The sequence below is a fragment of the Pristiophorus japonicus genome, chromosome 1 (genome assembly GCF_044704955.1).
Source record: "Pristiophorus japonicus isolate sPriJap1 chromosome 1, sPriJap1.hap1, whole genome shotgun sequence".
Taxonomy (NCBI): domain Eukaryota; kingdom Metazoa; phylum Chordata; class Chondrichthyes; family Pristiophoridae; genus Pristiophorus; species Pristiophorus japonicus.
The window spans coordinates 222,158,898-222,177,962 of record NC_091977.1 but is presented as its reverse complement, the minus strand read 5'-3'; the positions used below and the strand labels follow the sequence as shown (position 1 = coordinate 222,177,962).

Here is a 19,065-nt window from a genome sequence, read left to right as displayed (position 1 = left end):
AGCACGCGACCCGCCACCAACTCAGTGAAACTCCAACTATGCACAGGGTAGGCAAAGCCATCAAACAGCTCAAGAATAACAAGGCTATGGGTGCGGATGGAATCCCTGCTTAGGCGCTAAAGTATGGCGGAGAGGCGCTGTTGGCGTGGATACATGACCTCATCTCTCATCTGGAGGGAAGAGAGCATGCCGGGAGATCTCAGAGATGTATGGATTGTGACCATTTTTTTAAAAGGGGACAAGTCCGACTGCGGCAACTACAGCGGAATCTCCCTGCTATCAGCCACTGGGAAAGTTGTCGCTAGAGTTCTCCTCAATCGTCTTCTCCCTGTGGCCGAGGAGCTCCTCCCGGTATCACAATGCGGATTTCGTCCCCTAGGGGGCACAACAGACATGATCTTTGCAGCGCGACAATTGCAGGAAAAATGCAGGGAACTGCGCCAGCCCTTATACATGGCCTTTTTCGATCTTATAAAGGCCTTTGACACTGTCAACCGTGAGGGTCTATGGAGTGTCCTCCTCCGTTTCGGATGCCCTCAAAAGTTTGTCAACATCCTTCGTCTGCTTCACGATGACATGTAGGCCGTGATCCTTACCAACGGATCCATTACAGACCCAATCCACGTCCGGACCAGGGTCAAACAGGGCTGCGTCATCGCTCCAACCCTCTTCTCAATCTTCCTCGTCGCCATGCTCCACCTCACAATCAACAAGCTCCCCACTGGAGTGGAACTAAACTACAGAACCAGTGGGAGACTGTTTAACCTACGCCGCCTCGAGGCCAGGTCCAAGATCACCACAATCTCTGTTGTTGAACTGCAGTATGTGGACGATGCCTGCGTCTACGCACATTCAGAGGCTGAACTCCAGGATATAGTTAATGTATTCACTGAGGCATATGAAAGCATGGGCCTTACGCTTAACATCCGTAAGACAAAGGTCCTCCACCAGCCTGTCACCGCCGCTCAGCACTGCCCTCCAATCATCAAGATTCACAGCGTGGCCCTCGACAACGTGGACCATTTCCCATATCTCGGGAGCCTCTTATCAGCAAAGGCAGACATTGATGCAGAGATTCAACATCGCCTCCAGTGCGCCAGTGCAGCCTTCGGCCATCTGAGGAAAAGAGTATTTGAAGACCAGGCTCTCAAATCTACCATCAAGCTCATGGTCTACAGGGCTGTAGAAATACCCGCCCTCCTGTATGGATCTGAGGCATGGACGATGTATCGAAGGCACCTCAAGTCGCTGGAGATATATCACCAACGATGTCTCCGCAAGATCCTGCAAATTCCCTGGGAGGATAGGCGCACCAACATCAGTGTCCTCGACCAGGCTAACATCCCGAGTATTGAAGCACTGACCACACTCGATCAGCTTCGCTGGGCAGGCCACATAGTTCGCATGCCAGATACGAGACTTCCTAAGCAAATGCTTTATGCGGAGCTCCTTCATGGTAAACAAGCCAAAGGAGGACAGCGGAACCGTTATAAGGACACCCTCAAAGCCTCTCTGGTAAAGTGCGACATCACCACTGACACCTGGGAGACCCTGGCCGAAGACCACCCAAGGTGGAGAAAGTACATCCAGGAGGGCATTGAGCTCTTCGAGTCTCAATGCAAAGAACATATAGAAGCCAAGCGCTGGCAGCGGAAGGAGCGCGCACCAAACCAGCCCCACTGACCCCTTCCCTCGACTAATGTCTGTCCCATCTATAACAGGATCTGTGGCTCTCATATCAGACTGTTCAGTCATCAAAGAACTCACTTTGGGAGTGGAAGCAAGTCTTCCTCAATTCCAAGGGACTGCCTATGATGATGTACTGCATGCTCCATGTCACACTCTGGCAGTGGAAAATGGAATTCTGTGCATCCACAGAGCTCCACTCACTGACAACCTAATGATGGTTATGTTTTATTGTTAGAGAGCAGACAGGACATTTAGCTATTGTAGCAGGATGGCCAGTATGTTAGCCGCAGACTGATGAGGGCTCTGATCCCCTTTAGGAGCCTCCCCTTTAAAGATAATTGCAACTAGAGTGGGAGGAGACTTTCCTTAGTTAGGTGAGCATAAAAGGGGAAGTTCAGGAGAAGTAGGGGGCTGAAAGAGACCTCGAGTTGAAGAGCTGAAAAACATACTGTGTGGTCTTGCTTTGTGGTATGTGCATTAAAAAAAGGTGTTTGGAACTTGGATTGTTCAAAGACTTGTAAAGGAAAGGGGTCTTTGAGATGATAGGACTTTGTAACACGTGGGCCTGGATTTTGCCAGCTCTCGGGGTGGGTTCGGAGGGGAGTCCGCTGTCAAATACTTAGATTGACAGCGGAGCGGATTTCAGCTCTGAACCCGCCTCCGTGTTAGTTTCCTAAGTGCCGGGTCTGCCTGCGCTTTACAACTCGTTTGGGTTGAAGACAATTAAACAATTAAATCGAGTGCCTCCTGATTAAAGGTGGGGACACTCCAAAAACTTTCAAACAAGTGCCCCCTTGTTTTTTTTTGGGGGGGGGCACTAAAAGCACAAATTATACAAGTGCCCCCTGGCTAAAAGGGAGGGGACACGAAAACCCGGCACAATAAACCAATTAAACTTTAAAACATATAAAATCAAATTAAAATTTGGTTGCCGGGGATGATGATGCACTCCAGTCCCTCCGGCGCCCACCTCTCGCGGAAGACCGCGAGCGTACTGGTGGACACCACGTGCTCCATCTCCAGGGACACCCTGGCTCGGATGGAACCGTGGAAGAGAGGCAGGCAGTCAGGCTGAACGACCCCCTTGACTGCCCGCTGCCTGGACCGGCTGATGGCATTCTTGGCCGTGCCCAGGAGCAGTCCTACGAGGAAGCCCTCGGACCTACCCACTCCCCTCTGCACAGGATGCCCAAAGATCAGGAGTGTGGGACTGAAGTGCAACCAGAATTTGAAAAGCAGCCCCTTTAAATAATGGAAAAGGGGCTGCAACCTCGCACATTCCATAAAAACATGGAACACGGACTCTTCCAGACCGCAGAAATTGCAGGCGGCCTGGGAGCCTGTGAACCGACTTAAAAATTTATTGTACGGGACTGCTCCGTGCACCACCCTCCAGGCCAAGTCTCCAAAAAATAGTGGGAGGACGCCCACGCAGAAAGCACTCCATCGAGGACCCCCGCCGCCTCCGGACGGTAAGATGGTGCGCCATGGCGTGTCCGGACGGCAGACGAGGATGGCAAGGTGGAGAGTGAAAATATATTGTTCCCTGACCAGGAATCGAACCCGGGCCGTGGCGGTGAAAGCGCCAAATGCTACCCACTAGAGCATCAGTGAAGCTGCTCCTGTGCTTTACAGACCCGACAATAACAGCGAATTGAAGTAGTTAAGAGGGTGTTTAAAGGTGCTTAAACAGCATTTTACCATCTACTTACCATTTTTCCAGCTTTTTGATGCATTTCACAGCGTTCGGGGATCACGTCAGGTAACTAGGTTGGGTTTTAAATGACTCTCCATTGCTCTGAATAGATGCCAACTGCAAAAGTGATATAAAAGCTACCATTTCACAGCTGTTTACTTTCCAATGTTAGAAGCTGAAGCCTTCAGGATTTGGAACACACTTTTGACCTTTAAGAAAGTGCTTTGAGTAAACTCTCTATCCACTCACCCCCTTTGGAGCAACGTCTCTCACCATTGACAGATCATTTCTGTCATCTCAACTTCAGCTGCCATCTATTCCAGCAGCATCAATGCCCTTGAAAAAAACTCACCTTGGTCCTCAGAATCCCACCACATCAGCCCCAACAGCAACATCACCAGGCACACCAACAGCAACACCAATCTTCTCTGCAATCACCTGATGCTGCAGAGGGCATCTGACCACATTGCTGCCTGGGAGACCAGGGATGGACTTGCCAAGGCTAGATTTACTTCAGTTGATATTGTACACCCTGGCTGTCACATGATGCACCAGGTTGGCACTACTCCACAACAGCACCATAAAGCATCCCTGCAATGCCCAAGCCATTCCTTTCAAACTGATCACTATTGCGAGTGGTGCCCTTGTGTCTCACCATTCACTACAACTCACTAAGCCATTTCCAAATGTGCACATAAATCTGTACAAGAAGGCAAAGTGTTCAAAATAAAGATTTCAATGTTTGGCAACACATTAGCAGAAATTATACTGGACCTGATGGCCTACCTCCTAGGGTTTTGAAAGAGGTGGCTATAGAGATCGTCGATGCATTGGTTGTCATCTTCCAAACGTCTATAGATTCTCGAATGTTTCCCGCAGATTGGAAGGTAGCTAATGTAACCCCGCTATTTAAGAAAGGAGGGAGAGAGAAAACGGGCAACGACAGACCAGTTAGCCGGACATCAGTAGTAGAAAAAATGCTAGAATCTATTATTAAGGACGTGGTAACAGGGCACTTAGGAAATAATAATAGGATTGGGCAGAGTCAACACGGATTTATGAAAGATAAATCATGTTTGACAAATCTGTTATAAGAACATCAAAAATAGGAGTAGGCCCCTTGTGCCTGCTCCACCATTCAATAAGATCATGGCTGTGAGGAGGATGCTAAGAGGCTGCAGGGTGACTTGGGACAGGTTAGGTGAGTGGGCAAATGCATGGCAGATGCAGTATAATGTGGATAAATGTGAGGTTATCCACTTTGGTGGCAAAAACAGGAAGGCAGAATATTATCTGAATGGCGCCAGATTAGGAAAAGGGGAGGTGCAACGAGACCTGGGTGTCATGGTACATCAGTCATTGAAAGTTGGCATGCAAGTACAGCAGGCGGTGAAGGCGGCAAATGGTATGTTGGCCTTCATAGCAAGGGGATTTGAGTATAGGAGCAAGGAGGTCTTACTGCAGTTGTACAGGGCCTTGGTGAGGCCTCACCTGGAATATTGTGTTCAGCTTTGGTCTCCTAATCTGAGGAAGAACGTTCTTGCTGTTGAGGGAGTGCAGCGAAGATTCACCAGACTGATTCCCGGGATGGCGGGACTGACCTATCAAGAAAGACTGGATCAACTGGGCTTGTATTCACTGGAGTTCAGAAGAATGAGAGGGGACCTCATAGAAACGTTTAAAATTCTGACGGGTTTAGACAGGTTAGATGCAGGAAGAATGTTCCCGATGTTGGGGAAGTCCAGAACCAGGGGACACAGTCTAAGGATAAGGGGTAAGCCATTTAGGACTGAGATGAGGAGAAACTTCTTCACTCAGAGAGTTGTTAACCTGTGGAATTCTCTATCGCAGAGAGTTGTTGATGCCAGTTCATTGGATATATTCAAGAGGGAATTAGATACGGCCCTTACAGCTAAAGGGATCAAGGGGTATGGAGAGAAAGCAGGAAAGGGGTACTGAGGTGAATGATCAGCCATGATCTTATTGAATGGTGGTGCTGGCTCGAAGAGCCAAATGGCCTACTCCTGCACCTATTTTTTATGTTTCTATGGCTGATCTGATCTTGGTTTCAACTCCACTTCCCTGCCCGCTCCCCATAAGGAGGTGAGTGAGGTTGTAACTAGCAGAATTGATAAGGGGGGACCAGTGAATGTGGTGTATTTGGATTTTCAGAAGGCATTTGATAAGGTGTCACACAAGAGGTTATTGAACAAAACTAGGCTCATGGGATTAGGGGTAATACACTAGCATGGATTGAGGTTGTGTTCATGGACAGAAAAAACAGATAGATGGAATAAACTGGTCATTTTCAGGTTGGTAGGCTGTAACTAGTGGGGTGCCGCAAGGATCAGTGCTTGGGCCCCAGCTATTCACAATATATATCAATGATTTGGATGAGGGGACCAAATGTAGTATATTGAACTTTGCTGATGATACAACGCTAGGTGGCAATGTAAGTTGTGAGGAGGATGCAAAGAGACTTCCAAGGGGATATAGACAGGCTAAGTGAGTGGGCAAGGACATGGCAAATGGAATATAATGTGGAGAAATGTGAAGTTATCCACTTTGGTAGCAAAAATAGAAAGGCAGTGTATTTTTATAAATGGTGAGAGATTGGGAAATGTTGGTGTTCAGAGGGACCTGGGTGCCCTTGTACATGAATCACTTAAAGTTAACATGCAGGTACAGCAAGCAATTAAGAAAGCAAATGTATGCTGGCCTTTATTACAAAAGGATTTGAGAATAAGAGTAAAGATGTCTTACTGCAATTACATAGGGCCTTGGTGAGACTGCACCTGGAGTATTGTGTACAGTTGTGATCTCCTTACCTAAGGAAGGATATACTTGCCATTGAGAGAGTGGAACGAAGGTTCACCAGACTGATTCCTAGGATGGGGGGGATTGTCCTATGAGGAGAAATTAAGTAGACTAGGCCTATATTCTCTAGAGTTTAGAAGAATGAGAGGTGATCTCATTGAAACATACAAAATTCTTACAGGACTTGACAGGGTAGATACAGGGAGACTAGAACCAGGGGTCACAGTCTCAAAATAAGGGGTTGGTTATTTAGGACTGAGATGAGGAGAAACTTCTTCTCTCAAAGGGTGGCGAATCTACCCCAGAGAGCTGTGGAGGCTCAGTCTTTGAGTATATTCAAGACAGAAATCGATAGATTTTTGGATATTAAGGGAATCAAGGGATATGGGGATAATGCAGGAAAGTGGAGTTGAAGTAGAAGATCAACCATGATTTCATTGAATGGCGGAGCAGGCTCGAGTGGCCAAATGGCCTACTCCTGCTCCTAATTCTTGTGTTCTCATGCTTTAACATTGGTGAAAACATCCAAGTGCTTACCTTTGTGTGTTAGTTGGTATGATTGGACAAGGATGAGGGATGGCTAGTGAGATGGGGATGTGATAATGTAGATAGATAGATAGAGAGAGAGGGATCGGTGGAGGTGCAAGGTAAATTGGTGTGAGTAAGGATGTGCAGGAGTAAGGTAGGAAAGGCAGAGTGATCGGGATGTGATAAGTGGCACAGCAGGATGAGATTGAGTGTGGCTTTACAGTAACGTTTCATGATCTACTGAGTGCATTGAAAGGTATGTACCACTGCAGCCAGGTCCTCCTGACGACATTCCTGCTTGTGCCCTCCTGTACAATTTGCAACCTGGCTGCGTGGTCTCCTGGGGAGGTCTCTTTTGCCCTTTGGAAGGGAAGAGAACCTCCCTGCGTGCTGTGACTCCCTCCATAAGGGAGTCATGGGAAAGCCTGGGTGCAGCCCTGCACCTTTGTGCAGTGTTTGCAACACCTCAATGCTGCAGAACACTGACAGTAGAACTGTCAAAATGAATGTGGGCATGGTCCATTTAAGGAAACCGGCTGATGATGCATCATCAAATGATGTCATCAGATCCGCTTCCTTTTAATTGGCCATGAACCTCACAGGGCAGATTAACAAGCCCAATCAGGGGAAAGTCATGTGGGAGGCCGGGATGGAGACAGCAGTGGAGTCAGGACCTGCCATCGACGTCGCCCATCTCTGTCCTGCCGGGTTAGGTGAACTCACGGCCTTAATGTCTGCATAGTGTAATTCATTTAAGCAGTCCTTTTAAAGTTTTCTTGGCGCTTCTAAAGTAAAACTGCAGCGTCAAAAAAGAAAGTTCTGCAATTTCTGTATTTGGGAAAAGTAGCAAATATTCTTCTTCACATTACAGAAAATTTTAATTTTGACACAAAAATATTATCACATTCCTCAACGAGTTCTGCAAAAACCTTTACATGTCTGCCTAGTGCTTTGCCCAGTAGTAGATGTTTACATTGATGAAGTTACTATTTAACTATAAAACTTTTCCTTTTTGTGCTTTCAGGAGTTAGATGCTCGGCAGCAAGAGTTGGATATATTGAACACGAAAAAGGAAGCACTGGAGGCTGTAAGAGTTGTGACTACTGTGAACATTTCTGTTTTGCATTTTATTTCACGATTCAGTGACCAAGCTCCATAGAAAATTTTGACTGCATTCGCAATGTTGCTTTCAATACTGTGGGATAGATTTTTAGTCTGAGGTTTGGAGGAAGATGGAGGGCTGGATTGAGGTTGGGAAACCAGGAAGAGTGAGAGATTGATCATAGACCTGGTGGATCGGAGGCTGGGGGTAAAGGAGGGGTCGGAGGCCGGCGGGGTGAGATCGGAGGCCCTGTGGGGGAGATTGGAAAGGTTGGGAGGGGGGTGCGGGGCGAGGGGTTCGCGGGGTGTTGGCAAGCCAGGTACGCTGAATCCAGCAGGTAAGTGAAAAGGCACTTACCTCTTGGATCCAGCAGTCGTCGCCTCCGAGGCCTGGGAAACCCGGCCGGCCAGAGTTAAATTTGAAATTGTGGATCAATATGAGGCCGCAGCCTCATTATAATATTTAAATTTCCAACCCGTCTGCTGGGAGTGGGTTGGTTACCTGTCACCCGTCCCGCCTCCATTAAAACTGGAAGTGGGCGGGTTAGTGTCGAGGTTCAGAATTTTAACACTTTAATTTCCCACACGACCCCAACCCTTTAAAATTCTTCCTGTAATTCTAAACTTAATAATTAAGGGATATTTGGTTTGTATCATTGCATTTAGCCTTGAAAAAGTGTTGAAATCTGATTTTTTTTTCTCTCTCAAATGGTTCATGATGAATACTAATTACAAAGCAACTAGTCTTGCGGAACAAATAACTGGATCTTTATTTAACCAGCAGCCTATTTTCTATTGAATTACATTTCTGTATTAAATTTGTATTACTTGTCGAAATACAAATTATAGGCGATTATTGTAGTCTGCTTGCTTTTCAACATAAAAGTGTTCATACAAAATTATGTTATTTTGCTAAAATTATGTTGGAAAAATGTTATTTTAATTGTTATTCTTACTTTGGGTACAGATTCAATCATCTCATATTACCATTGGTTCTGTTAATGATTGATATTCAGGCCCAAGGTAGATGACAATCAGCTGCTTCAAAATTCAGTACCAATCAAATGCTTGGCAGTACCTAACTAGCACTGGACTTTAAAGTCATTAGTTCCTTCTGACCAGCATCTAGGAATGCCAATTGCCACTAATCCCGAGGACCATTCATTCAGAGTTACGTCTAACACTAGCTGATCAGCTCTTTGCTAAATTTCAGATGCAATAATCTCAGAATCTGGGAACTGCAGTGAGCAGAATGTCCATGCCAAATGTTGCCTTTTGTGGCAAATCAACAAGATTGACTATTTGATCCGGATTGCATCCATCCTGATGAGATCTTTTGAGACAGGCTTAAGGCACTGAATAAATATAAAGCAAGAACTCTTAGTGGTAGACCATACTCAGACTTGCCTGACTGTTGTGACCTCAAACAAAAGGTGGGTTTGGGGCCTGAATCAAATGGTATAATATTTTCAAGTATAGACTGTGTGCTTCAGCTGTAGCCGTAGCATGACCAGATGTATTTCAGTTGTATATATTTGTTTCTAGGTAATACTTTAAATTTTATAGCACCTCACGTTAAGTCTCAAACCACTTCATGCATATTCAATTGCATTTTCTGACTATTTTAATGTTCCTGAAACTATACAGATGTCCAATTTTAGTATCAAATGTATGTAAGGGTTTAGCAACCTACCAAAGTGTATCTATATGCACAAAATGCCCTTCATCTATTTCAATGACAGATCTAGCAATACAAAAATAAGAGCGGAGCATTGTAATAATGAATGCTATTAAGCTTCACTTATAAAACTGATAGCATTCCGTTAGTTCAAGTATTCATTCATCATTAGTCCGACCGCCTAATATAGAGAAATCAAGGCCAGAATTTTCATGTCACAGAGCGAGCGGGTCAGCAGTTAAAAGTGCTGAAATTGACAGCGCGTCGGGAACCCGCCAACTTCCACATTTAACTGGGGTGCATTTCAAAGCGTGTCACGGACCCATTCTGGAGAGGCGGGCAACCTCATTGAGGTAGTTCACTGCTCCTTTTAGAGATCCTGAACAGCCTTTTATCACACAAGATTTCAACTTTAACTGGCTGTGCACGGGATTCACGGACCTCGGGAAGCTCGCCTGTGAAGGAATAGCGGGAGCTCAGTGGCCATTGTGCTAGTTCATTAAGTGACAGCTGGAAAAAGTACATAAATACACACATCTTACACCTACTTCCTTGCAGTCACCATTTTGTGCAGAGATTTTGCTTTTAGGAGTTTGCAGGTGATTTCTGCAATCTCGGAAACCAATCTCCCCACATTGCAAGTCACTCTCACTACATTGGAGGATTGTACCTCTGGTCTCCACTTTACCTGCCATCTATCAGATCTGCATGGGTTCCACTTATGCTGTCGCACCTTGGACTTCAGATTCGGACCAAGGTTTACCCCAGCACCAGCTACCCCAGCAGCAGCAGCGACAACACCAGCAGCAGCAGCAGCAGCGACAACACCAGCAGCATTATCTTTACTGACCTGATGTTCCACAGGGGAGAGCGGATCAGCACAGGGGTGCATCGCGCCAGAAACGATGCCCCCAATATAGGCTATACATGCAGAAGATGAGCTTCCTGGACATGACTGAACAGCAGTGCTTCAGGAGGCTCAGGCTTATCATGCCAGATCGTCGCAGTCATTTGTAGCTTGCTGGAAGAGGACTTGCTGCCCAGAAGACCTGGTGGATACACCTTACCAGTGTCTATTAAATTCACCACCACCCTCAACTTCTTCACTTCAGGCTCCTTCCAGGGATCTGCAACAGGCATTCGCAGATCTCACAGTCGACCGCCCACAGATGCATCACTCAGGTGACGATGCCATGTTTCACAAGTCAGCCAATTATGTGAACTTTGCCACTGATGAAGCCAGTATTACTGAGCAGGCACTCAGCTTTGTGACCATGATTGACTGTTATGTGGGATATTTAATTCTATCACCAGGTTGCTGGGAGGTTCCCCTTTCTCCATCTCCCATCGTCATCAGGTTAATCACTCCACTTATTTCGAGAGCCTCTTCCTCTGCAGACGGCACGTTTGTATATATTGCAGGCCACCTCTGGTTCTCTCTCTTTTCTCTGTTCTGGCCTCTCTTCTGCAAAGAGACAAGAGGAGAACTTTGAGTGAGAGTGATGGAATGAGTGTAAGGGACGTATGGGATATATCTGTAGAGGGTGACTGAGGGAGTGCATGAGATTGCCAAATGGCTGCCTCCTGTGGCGTTACTTTGTAGAACTGCATTAGGCTCAGGGTGAGTGTCAGTGATGGATAGTCAGATGGGATGTGAGTAGGTGCATAGACTGAGGGTGGGTGCACCTGCAAAGTAAGTTGGTGTGAGGAATGGCTTGCAGGAGTAAGCTTCGGAAGGCACAGTGATGGGGTTGGGTGACACGCACATCAGGATGTAGTTGAATGTCGCATCGTATTCCCCTTTCCTGACCTCATGCGATTGTTAAATCATTTCGGACATTGAATCCAGGAGTGGCTGACAACACCCCTACTGTTCCCTTCTTGGGCGATCTCCAGCTGCGGGTGGATTCACTCTGGAGCATCCACGATGAATAGCATGTTTAGCGAGTTGGTCTTACCACAGGAAAAGAGTACACAGCCAGATAGGGAATGGAAGACCAACAGGAAGAGCAGTGCAAGGAAGGTAGTGCAGGGGTCCCCTGCGGTCATCCCCCTGCAAAACAGATACACCGCTTTGGGTACTGTTGAGGGGGATGACTCATCAGGGGAGAGCAGCAGCAACCAAGTCCATGGCACCGTGGCTGGCTCTGCTGTACAGGAGGGCAGGAAAAATAGTGGGAGAGCAATAGTAATAGGGGATTCAATTGTAAGGGGAATAGATAGACGTTTCTGCGGCCGCAACCGAGACTCCAGGATGGTATGTTGCCTCCCTGGTGCAAGGATAAAGGATGTCTCGGAGCGGGTACAGGACATTCTAAAAAGGGAGGGTGAACAGCCAGTTGTCGTGGTACATATAGGTAAAAAACGGGATGAGGTCCTACGAGACGAATTTAGGGAGCTAGGAGTTAAATTAAAAAGTAGGACCTCAAAAGTAGTAATCTCAAGATTGCTACCGGTGCCACGTGCAAGTCAGAGTACGAATCGCAGGATAGCTCAGATGAATACGTGGCTTGAGCAGTGGTGCAGAAGGGAGGGATTCAAATTCCTGGGGCATTGGAACCGGTTCTGGGGGAGGTGGGACCAGTACAAACCAGACGGTCTGCACCTGGACAGGACGGGAACCAATGTCCAAGGGGGGTTGTTTGCTAGTGCTGTTTGGGAGGAGTTAAACTAATATGGCAGGGGGACAGAGGGACACAAAATGGAGACAAGCAAAAGATAGAAAGGAGAAAAGTAAAAGTGGAGGGCAGAGAAACTCAAGGCAAAAAACAAAAAGGGCCACTTTACAGCAAAATTCTAAAGGGTCAAAGTGTGTTAAAAAGACAAGTCTGAAGGCTCTGTGCCTCAATGCGAGGAGTATTCGGAATAAGGTGGATGAATTAACTGCGCAAATAGCAGTTAACGGATACGATGTGATTGGCATCACGGAGACATGGCTCTAGGGTGACCAAGGCTGGGAACTCAACATCCAAGGGTATTCAGCATTTAGGAAGGATAGACAGAAAGGAAAAGGAGGCGGGGTGGCGTTGCTGGTTAAAGAGGAAATTAATGCAATTGTAAGGAAGGACATTAGCTTGGATGATGTGGAATCAGTATGGGTGGAGCTACAGAATACCAAAGGGCAGGAAATACTAGTGGGAGTTGTGTACAGGCCACCAAATAGTAGTAGTGAGATTGGGGACAGCATCAAACAAGAAATAAGGGATGTGTGCAATAGAGGTACAGCAGTAATCATGGGCGACTTTAATCTACATATTGATTGGGCTAACCTAACTGGTAGGAATGCGATGGAGAAGGATTTCCTGGAGTGTATTAGGGATGGTTTTCTAGACCAATATGTCGAGGAACCAACCAGGGAGCTGGCCATCCTAGACTGGATGATGTGTAATGAGAAGGAACTAATTAGCAATCTTGTTGTGCGAGGCCCCTTGGGGAAGAGTGACCATAATATGGTAGAATTCTTTATTAAAATGGAGAGTGACAAAGTTAATTCAGAAACTAGGGTCCTGAACTTAAGGAAAGGTAACTTTAACGGTATGAGGCGCGAATTGGCTAAATTAGACTGGCAAATGATACTTAAAGGGTTGACGGTGGTTAGGCAATGGCAAACCTTTAAGGATCATATGGATGAACTTCAACAATTGTACATCCCTGTCTGGAGTAAAAATAAAACGGGGAAGGTGGCTCAACCGTGGCTAACAAGGGAAATTAAGGATAGCGTTAAATCCAAGGAAGAGGCATACAAATTAGCCAGAAAAAGCAGCAAACCGGAGGACTGGGAGAAATTTAGAAAGCAGAGGAGGACAAAGAGTTTAATTAAGAGGGGGAAAATAGAGTACGAGAGGAAGCTTGCCAAAAACATAAAAAAATGACTGCAAAAGTTTCTATAGATATGTGAAGAGAAAAAGATTAGTGAAGACAAACGTAGGTTCCTTGCAGTCGGATTCGGGTGAATTTATATTGGGGAACAAAAAAATGGCAGACCAATTCAACAAGTACTTTGGTTCTGTCTTCACAAAGGAAGACACAAATAACCTTCCGGATGTACTAGGGGACCGAGGGTCTAGTGAACAGGAGGAACTGAAGGATATCCTTATTCGACGGGAAATTGTGTTAGGGAAATTGACGGGATTGAAGGCCGATAAATCTCCAGGGCCTGATAATCTACATCCCAGAGTACTTAAGGAAGTGGCCCTAGAAATAGTGGATGCATTGGTGGTAATTTTTCAGCAGTCTATCGACTCTGGATCAGTTCCTATGGACTTGAGGGTTGCTAATGTAATACCACTTTTTAAAACAGGAGAGAGAGAGAAAACGGGTAATTATAGACGGGTAATTATAGCCTGACATCAGTAGTGGGGAAAATGTTGGAATCAATCATTAAGGATGAAATAGCAGCGCATTTGGAAAGCAGTGATAGGATTGGTCCAAGTCAGCATGGATTTATGAAAGGGAAATCATGCTTGACAAATCTTCTGGAATTTTTTGAGGATGTAACTAGTAGAGTGGACAAGGGAGAACCAGTGGATGTGGTGTATTTGGACTTTCAAAAGGCTTTTGACAAGGTCCCACACAAGAGATTAGTGTACAAAATCAAAGCACATGGTATTGTGGGTAATGTACTGACGTGGATAGAGAACTCGCTGGCAGACAGGAAGCCGAGAGTCGGGATAAACGGGTCCTTTTCAGAATGGCAGGCAGTGACTAGTGGAGTGCCGCAGGGCTCGGTGCTGGGACCCCAGCTCTTTACAATATATATTAATGATTTAGATGATGGAATTGAGTGTACTATCTCCAAGTTTGCAGATGATACTAAACTGGGTGGCGGTATGAGCTATGAGGAGGACGCTAAAAGGCTGCAGGGTGACTTGGACAGGTTAGGCGAATGAGCAAATACATGGCATATGCAGTATAATGTGAGGTTATCCACTTTGGGGGCAAAAACATGAAGGCAGAATATTATCTGAATGGCGGCAGATTAGGAAAAGGGGAGGTGCAACGGGACCTGGGTGTCATGGTTCATCAGTCCTTGAAAGTTGGCATGCAGGTACAGCAGGTGGTGAAGAAGGCAAATGGTATGTTGGCCTTCATAACAAGGGGATTTGAGTATAGGAGCAGGGAAGTCGTACTACAGTTGTACAGGGCCTTGGTGAGGCCCCACCTGGAATATTTTGTTCAGTTTTGGTCTCCTAATCTGAGAAAGGACGTTCTTGCTATTGAGGGAGTGCAGCAAAGGTTCACCAGACTGATTCCAGGGATGGCTGGACTGATATATGAAGAGAGGCTGGATCAACTGGGCCTTTATACTCTGGAGTTTAGAAGGATGAGAGGGGATCTCACAGAAACATATAAGATTCTGACGGGACTGGACAGGTTAAATGCGGGAAGAATGTTCCCGATGTTGGGGAAGTCCAGAACCAGGGGACACAGTCTTAGGATAAGGGGTAGGCCATTTAGGACTGAGATGAGGAGAAACTTCTTCACTTGGAGAGTTGTGGAATTCCCTGCCGCAGAGAGTTGTTGATGCCAGTTCATTGGATATATTCAAGAGGGAGTTAGATATGGCCCTTACGGCTAAAGGGATCAAGGGGTATGGAGAGAAAGCAGGAAAGGGGCTCTGAATGAATGATCAGCCATGATCTTATTGAATGGTGGCGCAGGCTCGAAGGGCTGAATGGCCTACTCCTGCACCTATTTTCTATGTCTCTATACCCTCTTGGTTTCTTTGGCTGCTCTTTTCCTGCCGCTGCCAGGGAATAGTACCTCCCTGCGTGCTCTGACTCCCTGGACCAGGACTTCCAGTGAGGCATCTGACAGCCCGGGTACAGCCTTCTGCAACTGTGACTCCCAAGTTTGCTTATACCCTCACAAATCTCTGTGATATACAGCAATAGCCACCTCTCCCAACCACCTTTATGCCTCCTCCAACAACCTTCGACTGGGATGTGTGCAAGGCTCCTTTAAATATCTGAGCCAAAAAGGGAGTCATCGGTGAAGTCATCAAATCCGCTCCATTCAATTGGTCAGGAAACCCACATGACTGGTTCAGTTGATGTAATTCAGTTACACGCACAGTGCAGAATGTGCTGTTGAAAATTTGGGATGACCCGCTACACGGCGCCCGCGCATCCGCCCCGACTCTATAAGATAAAGATTTCAGCCCAACTGTGGTTCTCAACTATTGAAGTTTAAATATCGGGGGGGAAAAAGGCAGAATGTGCTTTGGGCCCAAGAGAAAGAAGTAATTTTAAGCCTGTAAATGATGCAGTTGTACAGCTAAATAGTTGCAAAGTATAGAGGATTGGCTAACTAGCAGAAAACAGAGAGTTGGGATAAATGGGTCATTTTCCGGTTAGCAAACAGTAACTAGTGGGGTGCCGCAGGGATTGGTGCTGGGGCCTCAACTATTTACAATCTATATTAATGACTTGGAAGAAGGGACCGAGTGTAATATAGCCAAGTTTGCGGATGATACAAAGATGGGTGGGAAAGCAAATTGTGAGGAGGACACAACAAATCTGCAAAGGGATATAGACAGGCTAAGTGAGTCGACAAATGTTTGGCAGATGGAGTATAATGTGGGAAAATGCGAGGTTATCACTTTGGCAGAAAAAATAGAAAAGCAAATGATAATTTAAATGGAGAAAAATTTCAAAGTGCTGCAGTACAGAGGGACCGGGGAATCCTTGTGCATGAAACACGAAAAGTTAGAATTCGGGTAAAGCAAGTAATCAGGAAGGCAAATGGAATGTGGGCCTTTATTGCAAGGAGGTGGAGTATAAAAGCAGATAAGTCCTGCTACAACTGTACAGGGTATTGGAGAGGCCACACTTATAGTACTGCGTACAATTTTGATCTCTGTATTTAAGGAAAGATATACTTGTATTGGAGACTGTTCACAGAAGGTTCACTAAGTTGATTCCGGAGATGAGAAGGTTGACTTATGAAGATAGGTTGAGTAGGTTGGGCCTATACTCATTGGAGTTCAGAAGAATGAGAGGAGATCTTATCAAAACATATAAGGTAATGAGGGGGCTCGGCAAGATGGATGCAGAGAGGATATTTCCACTCATAGGGGAAACTAAGACTAGAGAGGCATAGTCTCAGAATAAGAGGCTGCCCATTTAAAACTGAGATGAGAAATTTCTTCTCTTTGAGCATTCTAAATCCGTGGAATTCTCTGCCCCAGAGAGCCGTGGCAGCTGGGTCATTGAATATATTTAAGGTGGATATAGACAGATTTTTGAACGATAAGGGTATAAAGGGTTATGGGGAGCGGGCAGGGAAGTGGAGCTGAGTCCATGATCAGATCAGCCATGATTTTATTAAAGGGCAGAGCAGGCTCAAGGGGCCAAATGGTCTACTCCTGCTCCTATTTCATTCAGAAACATAGACAATAGGTGCAAGAGCAGGCCATTCGGCCCTTCGAGCCTGCACCACCATTCAATATGATCATGGCTGATCATGCAACTTCAGTACCCCACTCCTGCCTTCTCTCCATACACCCTGATCCCTTTAGCCGTAAGGGCCACATCTAACTCCCTTTTGAATATATCCAACGAACTGGACTCAACAACTTTCTGTGGTAGAAAATTCCATAGGTTCACAATTCTCTGGGTGAAAAAATTTCTCCTCATCTCGGTCCTAAATGGCTTATCCCTTATCCTTAGACTGTGACTGCTGTTTCTGGACTTTCCCAACATCGGGAACATTCTTCCTGTATCTAACCTGTCCAATCCCGTCAGAATTTTGTATGCTTCTATGAGATCCCCTCTCATTCTTCTAGATTCCAGTGAATATAAGCCTAGTCGATCCAGTCTTTCTTCATATGTCAGCCCTGCCACCCCAGGAATCAGTCTGGTGAAGCTTCGCTGCACTCGCTCAATAGCAAGAGTGTCCTTCCTCAGATTAGGAGACCAAAACTGCACACAATACTCAAGGTGTGGTCTCATCAAGGCCCTGTGCAACTGCAGCAAGACCTCCCTGCTCCGAAATTCAAATCCCCTCGCTATGAAGGCCAAAATGCCATTTGCTTTCTTAACTGCCTGCTGTACCTGCATGCCTACTTTCAATGACTGATGTACCATGACACTCAGGTCTCATTGCACCTCCCCTTTTACTAATTTGTCACCATTCAGATAATAATCTGCCTTCCTGTTTTTGCCACCAAGTGGATAACCTCACATTTATCCGCATTATACTGCATCTGCCATTCATTTGCCCACTCACCTAACCTGTCCAAGTCACCCTGCAGCCTCTTAGCATCCTCATCACAGCTCATACTGCCACCCAGTTTAATGTCATCTGCAAACTTGGAGATATTACATTCAATTCCTTTGTCTAAATCATTAATATATGTTGTAAATAGCTGGGGTCCCAGCACTGAACCTTGCGGTACTCCACTAGTCACTGCCTGCCATTCTGAAAAGGACCCGTTTATTCCCACTCTTTGCTTCCTGTCTGCCAACCAGTTCTCTATCCACATTACCCCCAATCCCATGTGCCTTAATTTTGCACACTAATCTCTTGTGTGGGACTTTGTCAAAAGTCTTTTGAAAGTCCAAATACACCACATCCATTGGTTCTCCCTTATCCACTCTACTAGTTACATCCTCAAAAAATTCTAGAAGATTTGTCAAGCATGATTTTCCTTTCATAAATCCATGCTGACTTGGACCGATCCTGTCAACTGCTTTCCAGATGCGCTGCTATTACATCTTTAATAATTGATTCGAGTATTTTCGGGAGGTTATTTGTGTCTTCCTTCGTGAAGACAGAACCAAAGTATTTGTTCAATTGGTCTGCCATTTCCTTGTTCCCCATTATGAATTCACCTGATTCTGACTGCAAGGGACCTACATTAGTCCTCACTAATCTTTTTTCTTCACATATGTTCTTATTTACAGCACAGAAACAGGCCCTTTGGCACAACAGGTCCATGCTGGAGTTTATGCCGAACACGAGCCTCCTCCCACCCCTCTTCATCTAACCGCATCAACATAACCACCTATTCCTTTCTCCCCCATGCACTTGTCTAGCTTCCCCTTTAATGCATCTATGCTATTCGCCTCAACTACTCCACGCGGTAGTGAGTTCCACATTCTAAACACACTCTGGGTAAAAGACATTTCTCCTGAATTCCCTGTTGTATTTATTAATGGCTATCTTATATTTATGGTCCCTATAGTGATGTATGTTTATGGTTATAGTTCCTTTACATGGCCAATCCTTGATGCCAACTGTGCTGTCCTGGTGGAATACTGAGAAGATACTCAGCAGTTCCTCACAGGGAAAGAGCTGTCTTCAAGAGAGTGTCAGCTCAGGGCACTTGCACATCTTTTAGTGGCTTGTCGTAGCGAAGAGTGCTGACTTGGAAAGTGATTGTTTATTCACATTTTTTGCCAGGGGTGGTGCATAGCACTGGCTTACCACAGAATGGAATAGTACTAAAAATTATCCTACCTCAATGTAACAGCACTAACAGCATACGGTTTTAACTATAACCTGAAACTGTTGCCAGTGAATTACCAAACTGTAATTCAATCTTGCAACTCTG

The 19,065-nt window shown here is 45.8% G+C and overlaps 1 protein-coding gene across 2 annotated transcripts in view; it reads left to right on the top strand.

Moving 5' to 3' along the window:
• The window catches only part of ift74 (intraflagellar transport 74), a 176,758-nt gene that overhangs the window by 74,685 nt on the left and 83,008 nt on the right, over positions 1-19,065 (top strand). For both annotated transcript variants that reach the window (XM_070886712.1, XM_070886720.1), the window contains exon 9: positions 7,755-7,817. In XM_070886712.1, the coding sequence (XP_070742813.1) occupies positions 7,755-7,817 (63 nt within the window). The remainder of the gene's footprint in view (positions 1-7,754; positions 7,818-19,065) is intronic.